Here is a 20252-nt window from a genome sequence, read left to right as displayed (position 1 = left end):
CTCGACAAAAAGTTTTTTTTTTTATGGAAAAAATATTATGACAATAAATACTAAATTATATATTATAGTATTAATATAATAAAATAAAACAAACCTATTTTTTAGTGATTATATTAATTTTATTAAACTATTACAATTTTTCTATAATAATTAAACTGACGTACCAAACACTACTAGAATATATTACACATATTGAATTTCGTTCCTATTATCCCCCGTCGTAATAACCATACGTGTCTCTAGAACACTTGGTAAATTATCTAATTCACATTAAAATTACCTGACATTAAAAATGTAGGTGAAAAAAGTTATGACCATAAATAATGTCGACCCCGAGCGTGCTGCAATTTCAAAAACATTCCTAATGTCGTTTTAAAATTTTTATGTTTTAATGTATACACAAAAAACTGTTAGCGTTAACAATAGCTGTACATTGGTACATATATGTTTGCTATTTTTTACACGACAATGTCGGACAATATACTGTATACAACACAAAGTATCCGCCAATGGACAAAAAAGTTGATCTAGTCGTTTTAAAGAATATACGATTATCGTCACTTCTGTTTTAGTGAGCGAAACAACAAAGACTCATGGGATTTAGAGCGACGATTCGCATGCAGATTTCACGATGGTCGTTACCGAATTATTGTTTTAATCTTCCGCGGCAAACAATTGGCTTAGTGCATATCAGTGACAAAAGAGGGGAAAACGGAAAAGGGAAAAGGGAAAAAGAAACAGAAAATAATATAATAACAAAATTAAAAGAACAAAAAAAAAAATATAAATATAAGATTATAATCGAATCCGCGAGAAGAGTGTATAATAACCGTAGGTGGGGGGAACAAGGAGGTGGTGCTCGGTTAATTTTTATGATTCGCTATAATATCGTCTTAGCGTCTGGAATTAAAAACGCTGCCTTATACAATTAAACCGACCCCTCGATTTGACGGGACACACAAAAACCCCTTTAAAAGAAAAAAACATCCGCCGCCGACATCGTAAAACCCCAAAAAGTTAAAACGACGAAGCAACAATTAAGCTTTTGATGAGACGGCGGCGGCAACTTAACGACCGTGAACGTCTCTTGCCAGCTCAGCTTTTCGGCCGTTGTAATTAAAGAAAAACTGTTCAAATTGTCACATTCCGCCGACGCGACAAACGGTCCGAGAAATTTATCCATAAAATCTTTTGTTATAATCCTACATAGCAATCGTATTCATCGTCGCAGCACTATTATAGGACAGAGTGAAAGACGTTAATAACGCGAAACTTCTAAGTACGACGTTACACATTATTATTATAATTATAATCTGCAATTATTTTAACTGAAAAAAAGTCTCATTCGAGTTCATCCGCATAACAATTCTAATAAATTTAAAAAAAAAACGATCTCGTATGAATAACACTTTTGTATTGGCGTCATAAAATTACTTTAAACACCACGTGTCTCCACAATACTACATGAAAATATCTTGATTCTCGGTTCAATAGTGTAAGACCTGAACCACCCGCTTATGAATTTATATTTTGAGAAATAAAAAATATTGTGTCCACATCAAGCAAAAGTTCTAATTTACTAAATTCGACAAAGGGTTCTCCAGCAAAAAAAAATCATTCAGTTACAAGTAGGTTAGGATATTGGAAGGTACATTAAAATAAATTATAGCACTCTTTTGTGTATAGATAAATAAATTATCAGGAATGTTCAGGGACACGTACGATGTTATCGTAAATCACGTCGCGGTCTACGGAGACCGGAGAAAATCATTTGGACCCGGCACAGAATTTCTGGTATTTGTCGTTCTGTGAGAAGCATTAAGGAAAAAAATACGTCGCAAAAAAGACCATCGTCGTTCCTGTAGTTTATATGAGTGGAGCGCTTTTTTTCTTTTTTATTAATTTCTAAAACCGAATCTCGGTCACAGTCGGTTTATTGTGACTATCGCGCGACTCAAGGTTATAATATATTATACTCACACAGCAAGTATATCGTTAGTAAATTATACACGTGGTGTCTAGTTAATGTCTACACACACCGTCGACATCACCACATCGCCACACCATTAGTATACGCATCGATATACATCACACACGCGACGCGGACGGAAATAAAAGTCTGTTGAAAATATAATATTAGAAACGACAAAGTGCCTCCTTATTCTAATCGAACATTAATATGCCGCCAATACGATATGAACGCAATATATGCATAAATTTCACAGAATGGATCTTTAATCTTATACTAAGAAATAGACAAAGGATTTTTTAAATGTTTAATTAAGTTATGGAACGCTTACACTATTTTACATCGGTTTATAATTACAGTCAGTTTTTGTTCTTAAAATTGAAAAAAAAAGTTATAATATTAAGAATGCATTTAAAATTTAAAAATAAAAGAAACACTCTGTATATGCAAGTACATTAAATATTATAACACGCGAGGAGACGCAATAATAATACACGACGCGCGTCGTATAAGTATTTCATTCCGGTATCGTCAGAATTAATGCTAAACATTCAAATACCGAAATATTGCCGAACGCAATATCCGACGCATTGGTAAACATTACGTGAACAAATGACGCGTACACAATATATGTATTATGTGTATACAAAATTAGCATTGTTATAACGCAATCGGTTATATTTTCAGCGACACAAAAACGTGTACTTGATTAATATTAAGGCGTGAGTTATCGTTAACGACACAATACTGGTTGATTGTGAGGTGTCTTCTTTAAACACTGCAAGTTCGTTATTTTTATTAAAAAATTATCATTAATATTCATTAATGCAGTCATAAAAAGTAAAGGGATTTCTAATTTACTATACAAAACAGCGATGAACGAATGAAATGTGACCGACATCAAACCAATGAAACTATACTATACTACCACTGTATAAAGTTAAAATAGCAATTTAAAACTAATACAGACTAGAGTTATAGACTGAAAAAACATTTCGACTAATTTTCTCATTGGCACGACTTGCACCAAATGAAATTAAAATGGTCGCAGGACTTTTCAGTTTCACACGATCAATCATACACCCAAAACGAATGTTATCGTCATCGTCGCCGCCGTCCTTCGAATAAAAACAAAATTAGTAACGAAACGTACTTAACATCACCACCGCTGCTAAGCAGAGGAGTGATTTAATATTGGCATTTTTTTTTTCAAGTGACTTGGTTGGCATGTGTTAAGAGAAGAAAGAGAGAAGCAAGTCGTGAGAACGAGTGACACATAATAATATATCGCACGCACATGGCCTGGCAGCACGTTTAAATTAAACTCCTCTGTCGCGCCAAAGAATCGAGATAGTCGAGGAACGAGAATGGAGGGGGTGGGTCAAGAAGTAGCTTTTTGTGAATTTTCTCAGCTTTTCTTCTCCTGTGACGATAACAGTAATAGTCATAATAATGATAATAATAATAATAACAATAATAGTAATAGTAGTAATAGTAATAATAATAATAATAATAATAACAACACGCACGTCTCGCCACGTCCCTCGAACCACGTCTTTCCGTCAGAAATAATAAAATCTCCAGTTATCGTTGTTTGTTTTTAATAACACGAGAGAAACGCGCTCGTACACCACCCTTTCACGACCATAATAAAACGACCCCATACACACGCGCTCGTCATAATCCGACGTTACAGCCGGTTCACGTAGTACCTATACACGTATATTATACAGCCGGCGGTGTAAACGAGAACTGCTGCTGCAGCGACGAACGAAATATATATTATTATATGTATATTGCCCCTGGAAAACTCATATCGCCCGAAATAATCGTAAATTGACCTTTCGAAACGGAAAGCGTGTACACGGAATTCGCAATGTGTCGGTTGAACGACGAAAACAAATCTCAACACTATCGGGGGCCAACCAAAACATTTTACATTATATTAAATTCGAGTTTTCTTTGCGTCGCATTGCGGTTCGTTTGCGAACACGCGGCAGCAACTTAAATGCGCGTACCCATTGTTCAGGTGTACCGTGATTGGCTGTTTAACAAACGCGTTGACAACGTTTAACTGTCTACACACTGTCACCGCAATATTTAGTTGAAGCCATGCGGTTAATTCGTTGAAACGATGTTGAAAATATTCAACTACTCCAACGTGAGTTAGGTGGTTATTACTTATTAATAACTATTGAAATCGTTTGACCTAAACAATATTATTTAATTTGGTGAATAACAATACAATTCTAAGCACGGACCACACAGTGGTGACCTTTATGAAGTTGATAAACAGAATTGTATATCGATAAAATAAAAAAAAAATTGGAAAATTCTCCAATAACAAGTCTCGTGCAAGCCATGACACTGTAACAAGTGCCGAGTCTATCGTTTTCATAATAGTCGCGTAATAATAACTGTACGCACCATACACGTGTAACACGTGTAATAACAATATGACTATATGAGATGTTATTGCATTATATTATTATATACATATTGTATTCACCGAGTACAAAACTGTTAATATTCCGACACGATCTGTATCGTTTTTCATCAACTCTGCGTGATATAAGTGAGAATTTGTTTTGTGTGTCGTGATTTCGGGTGGCCATGCGCCGTTCTCGCTCGCACGCATCAAAATGAATTAATAGAATTTTACACACATAGTATAATCAATGATGGAGAACGATGATGCAATCGGGCGTGTCGATACTACCCCATTCTGAGATTTTACGTACACGGCGTCAACAAAATTTTTCAATATATCTAATTAAAATTTAATATAACGTGAACGATAGTATAATTAAATCAACTTGTGCTGTGAGAAGAAAACGTACATTATCAGCTACTTACGTCCTAGAGGAGAAATAGTGAAATATTTAAACATGTATTCGTCAACAGTGTAAATTTCTTTTTTGTTTACGTGAAAGGATTCTACTCACGCGGTGGCGAGTGCGTGCACCAACTGGTCCAGACGACGTTGTCGTCCGGTATCACAGCGGTCGCCGTCATCGTAATCGGCGAACAAAAGCTTTCGTGAAGCTATACACGTGGAAAACCGGTTTTGGTTGCCAACAGTATGGAGCGTCCTATTATATATTATATATTGTATGAGCCTCGCGCAAAATTTGCCAAAATCTATCACCGGGAAATTTCGTCCGATCGGGTTACTCGAGAGAGAGATGGAAAAAAAATCTTAACAGTAAACCGGTCTTTAGACGATGACGTTAGTGGGCGTAGTAAACAGGTTGGACGCGCGTGTTTAATACGTGATGTGTGTAATCTTTTAGGCAAAGGACTGAAAATAAAAAGTACTGTCACCGCGTATAAGGTTTCCACGCAGTGGTCATAAAAAAAAAAAAACGGAGTACGAGCACATTGGAAGACGACATTAAATGTATCCATGGTGAAACAAGAACATTTGAATACAATAGTAGTCGACTGCAGTAACGAAAACCGAAGTTTTGGAAAAATAAACACGTATGTGGAGTACTACGCATCATTTTATTGCGATATAAGAGCAAAATCCAAAATACACCAGGAAAATTACCTATCACCCTCCCACAACCAACCACACCAATAGTTACCTTACGCGGTCGCGATAAAATCACCAAAATTACTAAAGTGCATTTAGCAACAGGTGCACGAAACGGCACTTTAAAGAAACCGAATTACAGAGCGGGTGTGCTTAGCAGTGAGCAGTAGTAAAAACTCACCGTAATAATAATACGTAATTACGCGTCCGTTTTATTTTTCGTTTAAAATAACAACAACCAAGAAAAAATGAATTCGATGGATTAGCAAAGAGACGATACACGATAGAGGTGCAGCAGGTGCACGTTTTGAACATCCAATTATATTTTTATGCCTATTATTCCCGCGCAAACGATGTGGATTTTACGCACGTCTATCCCAAATGTAAATGTATACGAAAACATTTGAAAGTGCGACACGTACACTATCGTCCCTCACAACGATCCTCCCTATCCACTCGCCTATACAAAAGCGTGTTCGAAAACGATTGGCACGTCTTCAATTTTCCGTAACCGCTATTATTATTTCCGTCGTCATCGCGCGTAAAAAACGATACTCCATGACAAAAACTACATACCAAAATAAAAACAAGAGGCTATTTTCGCGCGACAGCGGTCCAGCACAACTATACGAACGTGGCACATACACAAGTCGCTCTACACCGTTCTCCTCTAAAATAAAACGCGATCATGTATATATATACTGGCCGCAATGCAATTTTCTAAGTCAAAAAAGGGAAAATATAAAAAGTACGACGCTTATGATAAGGGTGGAGGGGCTGCATACGCAAGTGTGTGTATTGAGTATTGTGTGGCGTGCGTGGTGGCGGTGGCAAACGAAAAAAAATACATTTGCCGCATATCTCGTTTTAACGCTCTTGAGACGCGATATGCGATCATTAAGTTTAAACAGGGAGGCGATTTTATTTTTCCCCAAACGATATATTATATTATACATTCTCGTACGCGTATATACAAATATATATTATTCAAAAGATCCGAAACCGTGGAAATGCCGTGCGCGACCCCGCGACCTATTGAGCAACGAAGGGGAAAACTTTCTTTGGAATTCTTTCTCACTTCCGTGACACCCTTTGCCGCGGTAAAACTCGAATTGGTGGGTGGTGGATGAATGTGGGGGTAGCGAGGTCTACCGCTACCGCTACCGCCACCACCACCAGCTGCAGTGGGATTTTTAATGTTGACACGTCCTCGGAAGAAAGTGCGAGAGCGACGTATTTATTTTTTTTCTCTATACATAAGGAAATGAAGACTTAAAAACCCGCGGGGTGGTATATGTGTATAAAAGCCGAGCGTTTAAGGAAAAAAAATAAAAAAAAGTGTTCCCGCATATCTGATGACGATTATACACAACGGTGACAAATATTTGCTTACGAACGTTAGAAATGTGACATCGCCAGATTGAAATCTGTGACACGTACGGCGCGAAATTATTCACAAAACCCTCGGGGTTTTCGTCGAAAAGAAATAATAATAATAATATTCTCTAGAGCAGAAGGCACGAAAAACTTTATATACATATTTGAAAAAAACACGAGAAAAATGATTACTCAAATACGAGTAGGTAATGAGTCTATAAATTATATTAATCGTTTAGAAATTATGATAAATTATTTCATGTAAGGTGCTGTACAACTGCTTAAAATATTACATTAACAATTTTTTGAGTACTTTGAATTCGTATACAATGTATACATAGTTTGTAAGCAACCTCATACCGACAATATTTCTATGCCTGCAAAATATCGTTAACACTCTTGGACACGAAAATCGATAATCGTAGTTGTTTCAAATCGAGTCGGTTTCCGTTAAGTAACAAATATTTCCCATAAAATACTTATAGAAATATATCAGCTTGATTGAATGTAAAACAACACATGAAAGATTAAACACGTCATCAATATTTAAGAAAATATTACGTATAGATTTAAGTTATAATCTGGAATTTATTTATATAAAAGTCGAGCACTTCAAAATATACTACATCGAAAGCGTGTTTAAGAATCATATAAAAATAAACGATAACGTGTAAAATCACAAATTAAACAATATAAATTGTTTGCTATGTAATTGAGTCTTTTTTTTTTTTTAATGTGCAAAATACAAATAACTATTAACACGATTAAACGTTACACGAAACAACGATGCTTATCAGTGATATACCTATATAGTATATAGCTTGTTTAAATAAATTATTTACCAAAATGACTTGGTCAGTTACACAAAACGTTTAGAAATCGATAAGAAAGAACAATAACAATAGATTCTAAAAAATACAGTACATACGTTTAAACGTTCGCAAAATTCTAATTATTCTGTTAATAATATAAAATGGCGCTTATTATACGTTCAACATCATTTATGACCCGATTACAAAAAACAATATTATTTCATTTCAGTTCGACAATAAACAAAACACCGGCGGACGCAGTTGGCACACACGAAAAATTGCAATCGACGTCGGGCGACGTCGTCGAAAAGAGAGGTCACACTGGTACTCTGCAGCTGCATCTCGGTGTTCGCACCGTCGATACATGCAAACAACGATCAGATTATTTATTAATACAAATGCCTAATATGAAATAAGTTTGTGTTTTAAAAAAAACAACTAATTCAGATGTTGTTATATTGTAACGAAATAACTGATAAACTAAAAATAAAGGCAATGAAGTCTAAAAATGTTTAAATAAAACTAATAAAAATACCAACAATATAATACTATATGTGTTTACGAATTATTTTTAACATAATATCTCATTTGTTTCGTGTCGATAAATAAAACACATCACCTACATTGAAACCGTTTCAAGTATAAGAAAAAATGTAACATACACAAACAATTTGATACAAAAAGGAAATACAATGTCATGTGTTTGTCGATGTATTTTTCGATTTCACATAGACAAGAGCGAGCTGAAAAGAAGTTGTGATAGAGGGTGAAACTCGCTCACTCAACAGCATTAGTGTTGTATAACATAATATCAATAGGCACTTGGTAAAATTCAAATTTGTTCGGCATTTAAAAATCTAGTCGACAATTTCAAAGACTACGCCCTACCTCCCATAATTTTTTTTTTAAGATCGTTCCTGTTTATAGCCACCAACAGGCAACAAAAAAGCAAAGCAAATAATCCTATATTATACAATATTATAGGATAAACAGCAACAACAACCATCGAACTCCAGATACGAATGTTTTTCGGTGTGGTATAATACGCAGTGTCATACACACGCGTTCATGCCCCGAAAACGTTATACGATCCCGAATGTCCGTTGAGGGTCGAGGAAACGAAAATAACGTTCGTACATGGTTGTATTTTGTGAGGGTCGTGTGCGTGGGTGTCACGTGGTCTGTGTAGCGAACGGGGCGAAAACGCCGACGCCGCCGTGCTGCAGTAGTGCAACCACAAAAAAAAAAAGCGTTCCGTCAGGCCGCCTGCAGGCGCCGCCGGACGCGCGCGCCGAACCGACAACGACAACCGCAGCGCGCGATCGATAACGCACGGCGACGCCGGCCGGTGCGCGCGGGGCGACGCGCGTACACCGATGCGAAAATGCACAACCACCGAAAACACTGCACCGCCCCGCCGGCGATACTCGAGTTTCTATCAACCTCTCTCTCACATCATCGTACACCGCGACCGAAATATTATTTCGCGAAGTTTTTTCTTTTCTTTTTCGAGACAAACACTATATTATAACTTTAATCTACAACGAAATACGAAAATGAATCGAAATTGATCACGCATTTCGCACGCGTTGGTGGCGCAAGTAAGCGAATATTATAAAAAGGGCGTGTACCATTATATCGTATGGTATTTAATTATTGTTGAACCTGATATTACTACACGCAGACACATGGTGACGTGACGAGAAGAGCAGCACAAGCGTTATTGAGGGGGGGAGGTCTAATACAGACAATTCTTATGAAAAATCTTAATTTAAATATAATTATAAATAAATATTATTTCGCATAATAATTATACAAGAGGTCATTTCAGGTACATACTATTTATTTAATTATAAAATCAAAAAAAATAAAACGGTAAAAAAATATACTCACAACTGTAAATAACTACAAGAATTAACGAATTTATAGTAAAACCGACTTTATAGTTATAATAAGTTTATAGATAACAATAGTCAATAAGACATAAGTATTATCTAGGGCTTGACGTATTTATTTTTAGTTTTAAATTTTTAACCTCCGAATTGAATATTTAAAAGTTAAGTATTGCATTTTTATTTAAAATAAAACTGAATTCGTTTAGTCCCTTTAGTTCTTATTCTTAATTTTCATAATAAGAATTCGTACTGATTTTCAATTGAAGCGATTTTTCGATACTATATGTATATTGATGTACCCAGGTTGTTTGTATCATCCCCTTAAATATAACTACGTGATATGTTACCACTTACCAATGACCCCGTATATACGTGGTGCACGTCCAATCCGAGTGATATTAATAGTGCGACGAAAGCGCATTAACGGTTTTAAGGAAAGAAAACTATGTTTTGACTGGCGTAAACCCGGAAGAAAGAATACGTATTCCGCCGCAATCTCCCCCTAACCTGCCTTAACGGTGGTAGCGGCGACCGTCTCGACAAGCTAATGGGGACGCGACCGAATAATAAACCCTCCTAAAACAACAACCCGGTACCGAATATACGCTTCCACAACGACTACAACACAGTTTGCTTGCACTTTTGCCCAAATAAAGCTAATTTTTACACAACTACACAATTCGTATATGTATACAATAATGTGATAATATCCTTTTTTTAAATAACTTAAGCAATATTCCAGGTACATAATAATAATAGTATTCTACTTACACACACTCAATAACAAAATATGTAATCAATTTTAATAATTAAAAATTCACTCACATAATATTTTCCATTACTTTAAATAAAACTATTACAGTAATTTCTATCTGATCAGTAATTATTTTTTCTGATGCGTCTAATCTTAGATTTATCGACAAATTGATTACAATTACGTTCAAAACTATAATAAGTAGGTATCAAGAAAATAATTAGTTCCATTTTTTAATTTTCTTAATAATTTAATTAATTAATTCACCAAACTAAACTTTTATATGGTCTAATAAGGTATTACATAATACGTATATTATAACGTTATTTACCATATCATCTAGGAGTTACACTGGACACCTTGTACACGTCTTGTCTAATACTTGATTCCGTGTGAAGATTAGTAATAGTTTTTGATTATTTTGTGTACAACGGATCGTCACAAAATGTGTAAGAATATGTGTGCAAATAAAGTTTGCAACCCACCACCAGACAAACACGGCAGTGAAATTTAATACGAGTATAACCCACATTATATTATACTATTAAAAATTAGAGTGAATCGCACGCGTTGTCTTTGATCCCAATATTGCAACGCGATTCAGCCGTATGTCGAGCATCGAAATTTTAATCATTAAATACCTATAATTTACGTGAAAAAGATGTGAAACACGCATGCGAATTATATTTCTGATATTAGTTTTGAATAACGTACAATGATTTTTCACACATATATTTTAAACACGGATACATTTTAATCGTAGATTCGTAGTCGCGCGGTAAGAACGCTGCCGGTAAAGCTGCACCTATGAGACATTTACGTGATGTATGTATATACGGTATACGTAGACGTGTTTTGCAAATCGTTCAAGGTCTTCGAATGAATCGCGCCGATTATAATATTATACAGAGTGAGGCATAATCAACGGATGGTTTTGAATTTGGTGTTACTCTTAGAATGGGAAGGGGGAGATAGGTCTGTGAATTGCCTTATATTAAAGCATATCCGTAAAAGTGACAATCATAAATAGCCAATGAAAATTTAACAGTTTTTTTTTAATGTATTTGTTTTTTTAAATTAGGCACACCCTGTGTTACTTTCGGTGGCCTCTCCGTTGCAATTATCCATCGCTGTTCACGCGGGGGCGCGTCCAGAAATTCAGCCGAAAAAAATTTACAAAACGCGCTGCGTGCATAATCGGGTCGCGTTGTCGGGTACCGCCGGGTAGAGGGACGCGCGCCCGCTATTGATCGGCGGGCGCAAGCGGTCGGGTCGTCGGAAACTCGCGCAGCACACGATCCTAGTGTGGCGGCGGCGGGAACGCTCAACCGGCAGACAAGTGCGTGGGTCCCGGCGACGGAGCATCGATGCACATTTCAGTTGGGCGTACGCGGCGCACCGGTCGGAGCGAAGGGGCGTGGGAGACGGGCCAAAGAGCCGTCCGGCCGGCGATCAATATTTTTGTCATATAACGGCGTGGCGGCGACGTGCAACGTTGTATACATAGTGCGCGGGTCGACGGCATGCAACGTTGTACTGACAGCGGCGACGGAACAGCGCACCGAGGTGGTACAGTGGGTCGGTGGATGGGTGGGAGCACGAAGAGTCCTGATGGAGATGACGAATAAAAAAATTTCCGATAAAAAAATATTCTCAGATCGAGTGACCGATCCTCGTAGTCAGCGCTACGGAAACAATAAGTAACCGAGTGGTGAAATGGTGAAGTGGTGAAGCGGGGAGAGATGAGTGTTTGAGAATTCGAAAACCAAAAAATTGAACGATTTAAAAAAAATTCGTTTTCAATATGTTGGGAGGTGTTGAAGAGGAAAGAGTGGCTCGAGCGAAGAAGAATTTGGGTGCGGGCGTGTGCGATTTCCGCGGTTGGTTTAGTTGGGTGAGCGGGCAGGCGCGAGAGCTTTGGGCACCAAGCACGCAACTCCGGGCGACCGCGGGGGGGCTGGCGGGCGGTACCCTAAACACGCCCGGCTGGGCGGCGGCTCTTCGCCGAAAACGTGATCGCGCACGCTCGATCGAAAACAAGGCGACATACGCCGGCGCTGCCCGGCCCCAGTCCCGAAAATAAAAAAACGTTCGAGGACCGGTATAATAATATACTCGAAAACAAATTCGCTGTTCAAGCACCACGCTTGTTTTGCGAGTTTGACTAAGATATATTTAAGTCCACAAACACTCATCAGAATTTTAGGGCAAATCGATAAGCGAAACAAGAGAGAGGTGAATAAGTCTTTCCAGGACTTGAAAACAATATTAACAAAACGCAATACAATATAATTATTATAAATTTTACATTCATATAAAACGAAAAAAATAAGGATCTGCAAACGCGCTGTATTAAATTCATATCGTAAAAAAATATAAATTCGATGCATTTTTATGTGCGGCAAATCGATATCCAAACACCATCGCAGCCGCGTTGACAAAACGATACACACGTAATAATATCATATTATTATCATATCGTTGTCGTCAATTTAGATGTAACAGCAAACGCACGCACGCGCGCGCACACACACACACACACACATTCAAACACCATGGGAGAGGCTTATGTTATTATTATTGACCTTCGTCGTGTTCTCGTTTGGCATATTATGCACGCACACACAAGCGCGCTACCGTCGATGTATACCCGCCGTCTGCGGTGTATTTTTGTTTACGATATCAATAAAATAGTACACTCACAATATTAATATGTAATCTCATAGTCATAACTATTATTACCATTTTTATGCAATCAAACCGATATTCTTGTCGAAATCCAATTTGGTCGACGAGAGCCTAACGCACAATGAGACTGACACAATACAAACTAGATACCTGTCATTGTAATATCCTATTACCGTGTTTATTAGTAATGTCGCATTCAACGGCGCGCCAATTTCGTATAGCCAATTACTTTCACTGAAATCGGTTCGATAACTGTTATACATTATGTAGGTAACTACGTAAAACATAAACCTTGAAGACAAGCCAAGCACATGCGACAGAAATGAAGACGACGAAAGAAGTTGAATTATATATATTTTTTTTATGATAATTTTGTCAATTTAACTTACATCAGGGGCATCTAACACCGACCAAAACACGAGACTCGCGTCACCCAATTAGAGACATGTTTAAATAATAAAACTACCAGACTAAATAGAACAATAAAGTTGACCAATTAAAAGCATAGGTACTTAACGAGTTATGGCTGCGGGACACAAAACTCGAAAATTTAATATTTTAAAAGCCATAGAAAAAGGTAATAAAAACGCTAAAGCAAATAAAAAAATAACGTATTAACAGTCAAATTCCATTGTTTCATTAAAACCCAATTAAATGATATTCGTGTCTAAAAAATCTCAAAATGCAGTTGTTGTTAGTTTAACTATTATTTTCTTATTATAAAAACTTATAAAGTTATAACAAATGGGTGACCTCGACCGAATAGAAAGTAAATCTACATATTAAGGTCATTTAATATTTATTATTAAATCAAACAAAAATAAATTTAACGCAGTCAAGAGTATACTTTAATTAAAAAATTATAAATGTATATTATTTTATAATATTTTAATTTTAAATAAAACTTATTCAGTGAAGTTATGTTTATTAATTAATTAAATGTACACTAAAAATCTGTTATCGTCAACATTTGATAAATAATATGGTTAACATTTAACAATAAATAGTTCCGTTAAAAGATAAAATAAAAACAATTATTACAAAACATAAATATAATTTGCATTTATAAATCACTAAAAAAAAAAGTACGATAATATTGCATAATAATTGCACATAATATTATAATTAATAACTGACGTTAAATTTACAACAGTGTAAATTAGTTAACAAAAAATAATAATAATTTAATTGATAATCATTGAAGAGTACAAATAACCGAGGAGACTATCTACTAACAAAAATCAAAACTGTCGTGTGACTAATTTAACTTAAACTGATAATCATTGGGCATGTACTGGTAGCCGGTAGGTACAAAATTATAACAATGTCCGTATGAAAACAGATATTTATCAATCAAATTACAACAATATAGTTTTAAAAATGTCGAATGAAGTATGTTTTTCCAAAGACTAAAAGTTATTAGATCAATAATAATTGCTACTTCTTGTAAAATTTATTGTCAAAACTATAATGATGTATAATGGACGGCAAGGCAGGAAATGTCAAAAACAAAACAATCTTTACATACATCCTGTGCCGAGGATTACGACGTGTACTTAAATAAATTATTCTATAAATACATGCGACCTTGGGTAAATTTTTTATCAATTTGTCGTAGAGTAGGTGGCGGCGGTGAGATGTGGTGTTTAGAAAAAAAAATACAACGAAATGTATGTGAACAGTAAGCACTTGCGTGTTGTTATTATTATTATGCCATTGTTAATACGACTAAAATATTAATATTCTATTAGCCTAGCCAGTCAGACAGAGTTGGCCAATGAAAGTAAAACTACACCCACGGATTGATCTGAACAATATTTCGATTTACTTTTAAATGCGACCGTTGTACAAACAAAAACTACTATGAAATCGTTTGCGCTATAAATGAGGACGAGACTAGAGAAACATAGTATGCTATATTAATTATTGTTGTACAAAAAATGATTGATATATGATTGGTAGCGAACTTGTTGACGAGACTCGATCTGTGAAGTGCTTAGGAGAAGTAATACGTATATGCGCGTTTTCGGTGGTTGGGAGGACAAGAAACTGGCGCACCGGAAACGGTTCATCAACGGAAACATCGACAACTACGATATACTTTACAAACGAACGGCGGACAAACAATTTTGGTGCACTCCCCCGCACTCAATTGTTAATAATAAAAAAAAAAAGATTCGCTGAATCATAATGGTTATAACATGTACGTTACCTTTACGTGATAGGAGTTGAGCATGTGCCGAGGTAGCCGATTGAATGTGCTGAAGTCTAGACGACGGCAAAATATCCCATTGCCATTCATGGACGACTGCCTGTTTGACAAAAAAAAAAAACAAAAATAAGGTACAAAATTATTACATATTGCTAGTTATTGTGAGAGGGAAAAGGACTGATCACCACCAAATATGCCAACAAAGAATGCAATACTACATTTATTCGCAACATAGATTTATAAGATAAAAATACATTTTTCCTCGTGTATGTTATATATTTCACATTTTTTCCGTTGTATAATATGCTAACATATCAACAACGACACAACGTTGTCACGTTATCTGTCTCAAAAAAAAAAAAAAAAAATCAATGAAATTTTTTTTAGAATTATGATAACAGGATGATCATCAAATTATTTATTTCAAACAAGTTACAACGCCTTTTTTTAATGAACACTTATGTACCTACTCAATATTATTTAATAAGTATCTATGATATGTTTGGTAGCCATATAACGAATTTTAAGACTTGTGTAGAAACAAAAAATTAGGTTATGGCTTTGATTTTGGTGAATAAAATATTTCCCTCCCCCCGGCCACCACACATAATTTTTTTACACAGTTACGTCACTGCGATACTGCACTAACACAGGATTGTAGTTAAAAAAATAATAACAATAATAATGCGATAACAAAACGGATAAGTAGGACTAAAACGTATGCGCCACGCGATGACTTGCACACATCATACACACAAACACACATACACACACACACATGCGCGCGTGGTCGTCGATTATGGGAATGGATAATATCATAGAGAAATGGTGGACCGGGGGAAAAGGAAGAAGCCTTAACCTAGCCCAACGGACGGCGCGTTGTCAGGTGCGCAACCGCCGGACGTACGTTTACGTTTTCACGTTGTCTGTCATAGGGAGTAGGAGGAAAACGAGGAATAGACGGCCGATAGTAGTCTTTTATTAATATTATTATTAACATCATAACACGCAACGCGCGGAAGACCATGTTCTATGCCTCGCCTGGAGGTTTTTTGTTTTTAATTACCATAACCGATATTGGTAAAACATAATGTTTTATAATCGTGTGATTTACCTCGATCTCGACTACGACTACGACCACGACGACCAGTAGACCTGGTTTCTGTATCATCGTAGTCGACTCGGCGTTTTATTATTAACGTCATAAAAATAAAACTCGCACCACACACACTGAAGTAGAGGACACAGCGATTTTTATCGTCCGCGGTAGTCCTGTTTCAAATCCTCTCGGAACGGTTGTGGGTCATTGGTTGGTCTCTCTTGCTCACACGACTGACACACGAGCTAAGGCAAAATCTCGAGAAAAAATTATCGTTACGCAATAAAAGTATATATTATTACAAAATAATTTAATAATATAATATAATATAGCCACGGGCGATGACGACAGACCGAACTCTACCATACCTATTAATCGTACTCAGGGAAAAATAGCGCACCAAGTGTGTTTAGTTAGTAGTTTTGGCGTCTAACGAGAGAATTAAAAAACTAACGTAATATTTTGTGCGTTGACGACAATATGGTGTATTCAATGACCACCGGCTTGGCCCAGTCGTTATTCATTTGGCTTTCGTTTGTATTTCAATCGGCCGACGCATTTCGTAAGAATAATTTATAATATTAATTATCATCGAGAATCACATTATTTTATTCGCAGTGGTAATCAAAGACATGCGAACCGTAAACAGATTTATAATTAATACGTAATAAGCAGAGAAAAAATTTCTCGATTTATTTAAAACGCAAAATGTTTTACACCACACGCGACTATCATGCTGCACTACTGCACTGCTACAATACATTACTTATTGTCGATATTTTTCGTTACGTTTTTACGCGTATAACAATAAGCAATTTTTTTTTTAATATAATATAATGTGATTTTTAATTACCAAAGAACGCGACATAGTAATATTGTACACCATGATGCTAGTAAAACATGAAAATTCGTTTTCTATGCCGCGTTCCAATCGGAGAAATTAGACGGGACGCGAATAATGCACACTGTAGACAAACGGGTGTGGTCAGCGCATACGTTATTATCATAACATATACGTACATAGTACGAGTACGGTTAATGGTTATAACATGGAATATTATATTATAATAGTCTGTCAAACGATTCACTCGGTAATATTGATTTTGAGGAGCGCGCCGTCGCCAACCGAAATATGTTCTACACTGCGTACACGCGTGAACACACACTCGCACGATTATCGAGCTAGTAATACACGTACTTCGTGTCGATCAGAAAAAAGGTGAAGCCTTTTCGGAACATTTCTCACTCGAGATACATGCGATGTCCGATTGCCCAATAGAAACGTGTAATAGAACTTTTATTTTTTTAAATTTTAAATGTCGGAATTTTATGGACGTTACACGTCTTGTTTTAAAGATTAGCCCCTACCACACCAACAGTTGACGGGTGAAAAAGAAATAACGAAGGTTACTAGTGTTGCAACCGTCCGCGTGGTCGTCTTCAAATTTAGTACGAGCGTATAATATTGTAGAATTATATCGAACGCAGTAGTGCTGAAGCAGGCATGATAGTAGAGGCAACAGTAGCAGCACACATGCATATTGTTAAACAAAAAAAGATGCCACCGCAATCACTGAGCGGCGGTCGTTTATCGACGACAGCCAAAAAGACTTGTGTGGGCTTCACACGGTAAAAAAAATATACGTTTAAAAATAAAAGAACCCTACAATTTCATCCAATTGCAACACAGGACTCCGCCGCTGTTCATAATAATAATGGTTCACAAAATAATATATGTGTTATAACACAAAAACATAACCTAACCCAACCAACCCAACCAGTGTGACAGCAGCAGTGCAACGACGGCAATCTCTTATGGCGCATTGGAATAATAACTGAAGTGTACCGCCGACGAGGTACCGGATATGCACACAACCAGCTGGCACGGCCCTCACACGTTTGAAAAATAATAAATGTATTCCAGCACTACGTCCGAAACTCCGAAATACGACAACAAATCGTACAAAAACTGCGTTTCGACGAAAAATGTTTAAAAGGTTTAAGTTGCTAGTTGCTACCGCTAATCTGTAATCATTCATCACTTTCCGAGTTTCCGACACCCATTCCTCTAAACCACCGGACCGCGGTGGTACGACAGTCCACAACATTGCGAGTATTTTTTTCTATACAGTGGGTACGACGAAACGAACGTAGTATTATACACATGCATACAATGGTGCATACACGGGGTGAGTCACATAGAAGGGTGAATGGCTCACAACGCACGAAAACAAAAATAATAACAACCCAAAATGTTATAATTAGATAAAGTTATCGTAGGTCAAAATTTAGATCGCGTGTGTGGCGGACCTTCGATCACTGTTTTCTATTGTAAAATAGGGCAGGCGGAGGCTAGTGCGTAGAACCAACGTACGGATTTAATACCAAATGAGATTCAAAACAACGATCACCTTTGCTCAAATGCCTAGTACACAGTTATTTATAGCCACGAAAAAGTATAAATTAAATTAACCAAAGAACAAAGGTGGACCGAAGGTGGGATGTTAATTGCGAAAAGAATGGAGATATGAACAAGTGGTAAAGAAAAAGGGCACGTTTTCAGTGCGTAATACATTCTCGAGGATAAGGTTTTTGAAAATAAACATCGACTTAGCGAAACTAATACACACGATTATAAAGTAAATCGCAAAATGGTGCGAATGCCGCTCAGAAAATTTTGATTACGCCGCGCCACATAATTGCATTCCAAAGCGTTTATACGTACCTATTATGAAGCTGAAATTCGAATAAAAAACTACTGATTAAACAAAGATTATCTCAACTAGATATGTAGGTTGAACCTATATCATAATAATATAGCTGATATCTAATACTGTTTTTGCCGTTTTCATAACATAAAATATACCATAACCGGAGTTTCCCAAGTAAACTAATCTATACATACAGCCTGATTTTCAATCGTTCACACTCAGTAGTCAGTTGTAATTCATTAAAAATGCATGCATCATAAAATTATGGAACTTGGAACTATATAAAAATATATACTAATATATAATATAAAACTATATAATATGTAAATTGCGAAAGTAAAGTAATGTAGAAAATAAATTATCAGAAGGTTAACAGATGTAACACACGCGAGTAATAAATTAGAGATACATTTACAGATTTTATAACATATTGTCATATTGATGACCCTAAATGTTCCAATATTTAATATTGATAATGATAAATGTATATAATACGCGTCCTTACTAAGTTCTGGTTAGAAAGTTACTGGTTAGATAAAAACAACTTCGTAAAGCCATCAATTCGTCAAGTTTGTAATATAAAAATATCCTACATTTGTTATTATTATTACACCTTCTATTAAGTAACTACAGGTAGAGTACCGTCGAGTAGACTATATATGCCGACCACAAATTAATAGATTGATCGGTAGATGATGGATTGAAGGAAAGGATCAGCGTAACCTAGCGTAATAGACTAATAAGTAATAACATTAGACACGTTTTAAACCAGAAACTTATTACGAGGTCTTTACATCGTCTGAGCTTTCGATCTGATTCGAGTGTGATCACGAGCTAATCTCATCCGACACTGCAAACACATACATTAATTACTGTTATCCACAGACTGTGGACTCGGAATAATGATATAGGCGCCCAAAAGGTTGAAATTAGCATACGCGGGTCGGGGTCTCGTGACAATAAAACGTAGGCCGAGTGAAGGCGAGAAAACGAACCTTGAAAAAAAAAAATCAAGCTCCGCGCGCGATGCGTTTCGTTTGTTCGAAACTAACTATATTCGTATAATAATAACCAGTGACGATGACGTAATTTGGTCATTTGTGAGGATGGATGACATTTTTGTATATTTTACATATTATTACTTCACAGCAATTTTTTCGTATATATTATAAACACCTCTCAATACAATCATTCCGA

General features: G+C 36.3%; 1 protein-coding gene across 1 annotated transcript in view; it reads right to left on the bottom strand.

The window, feature by feature from the left end:
- LOC113560893 (headcase protein homolog) overlaps positions 1–20252 on the bottom strand; it is a 49604-nt gene that overhangs the window by 20834 nt on the left and 8518 nt on the right. Inside the window, exon 2 of the mRNA XM_026967015.1 lies at positions 15246–15345. Coding sequence (XP_026822816.1) covers positions 15246–15345 — 100 coding nt within the window. The remainder of the gene's footprint in view (positions 1–15245; positions 15346–20252) is intronic.

This window comes from Rhopalosiphum maidis, chromosome 1, assembly GCF_003676215.2.
Source record: "Rhopalosiphum maidis isolate BTI-1 chromosome 1, ASM367621v3, whole genome shotgun sequence".
In the NCBI taxonomy this organism is placed as follows: domain Eukaryota; kingdom Metazoa; phylum Arthropoda; class Insecta; order Hemiptera; family Aphididae; genus Rhopalosiphum; species Rhopalosiphum maidis.
This window is presented reverse-complemented; position numbering and strand designations above follow the sequence as displayed.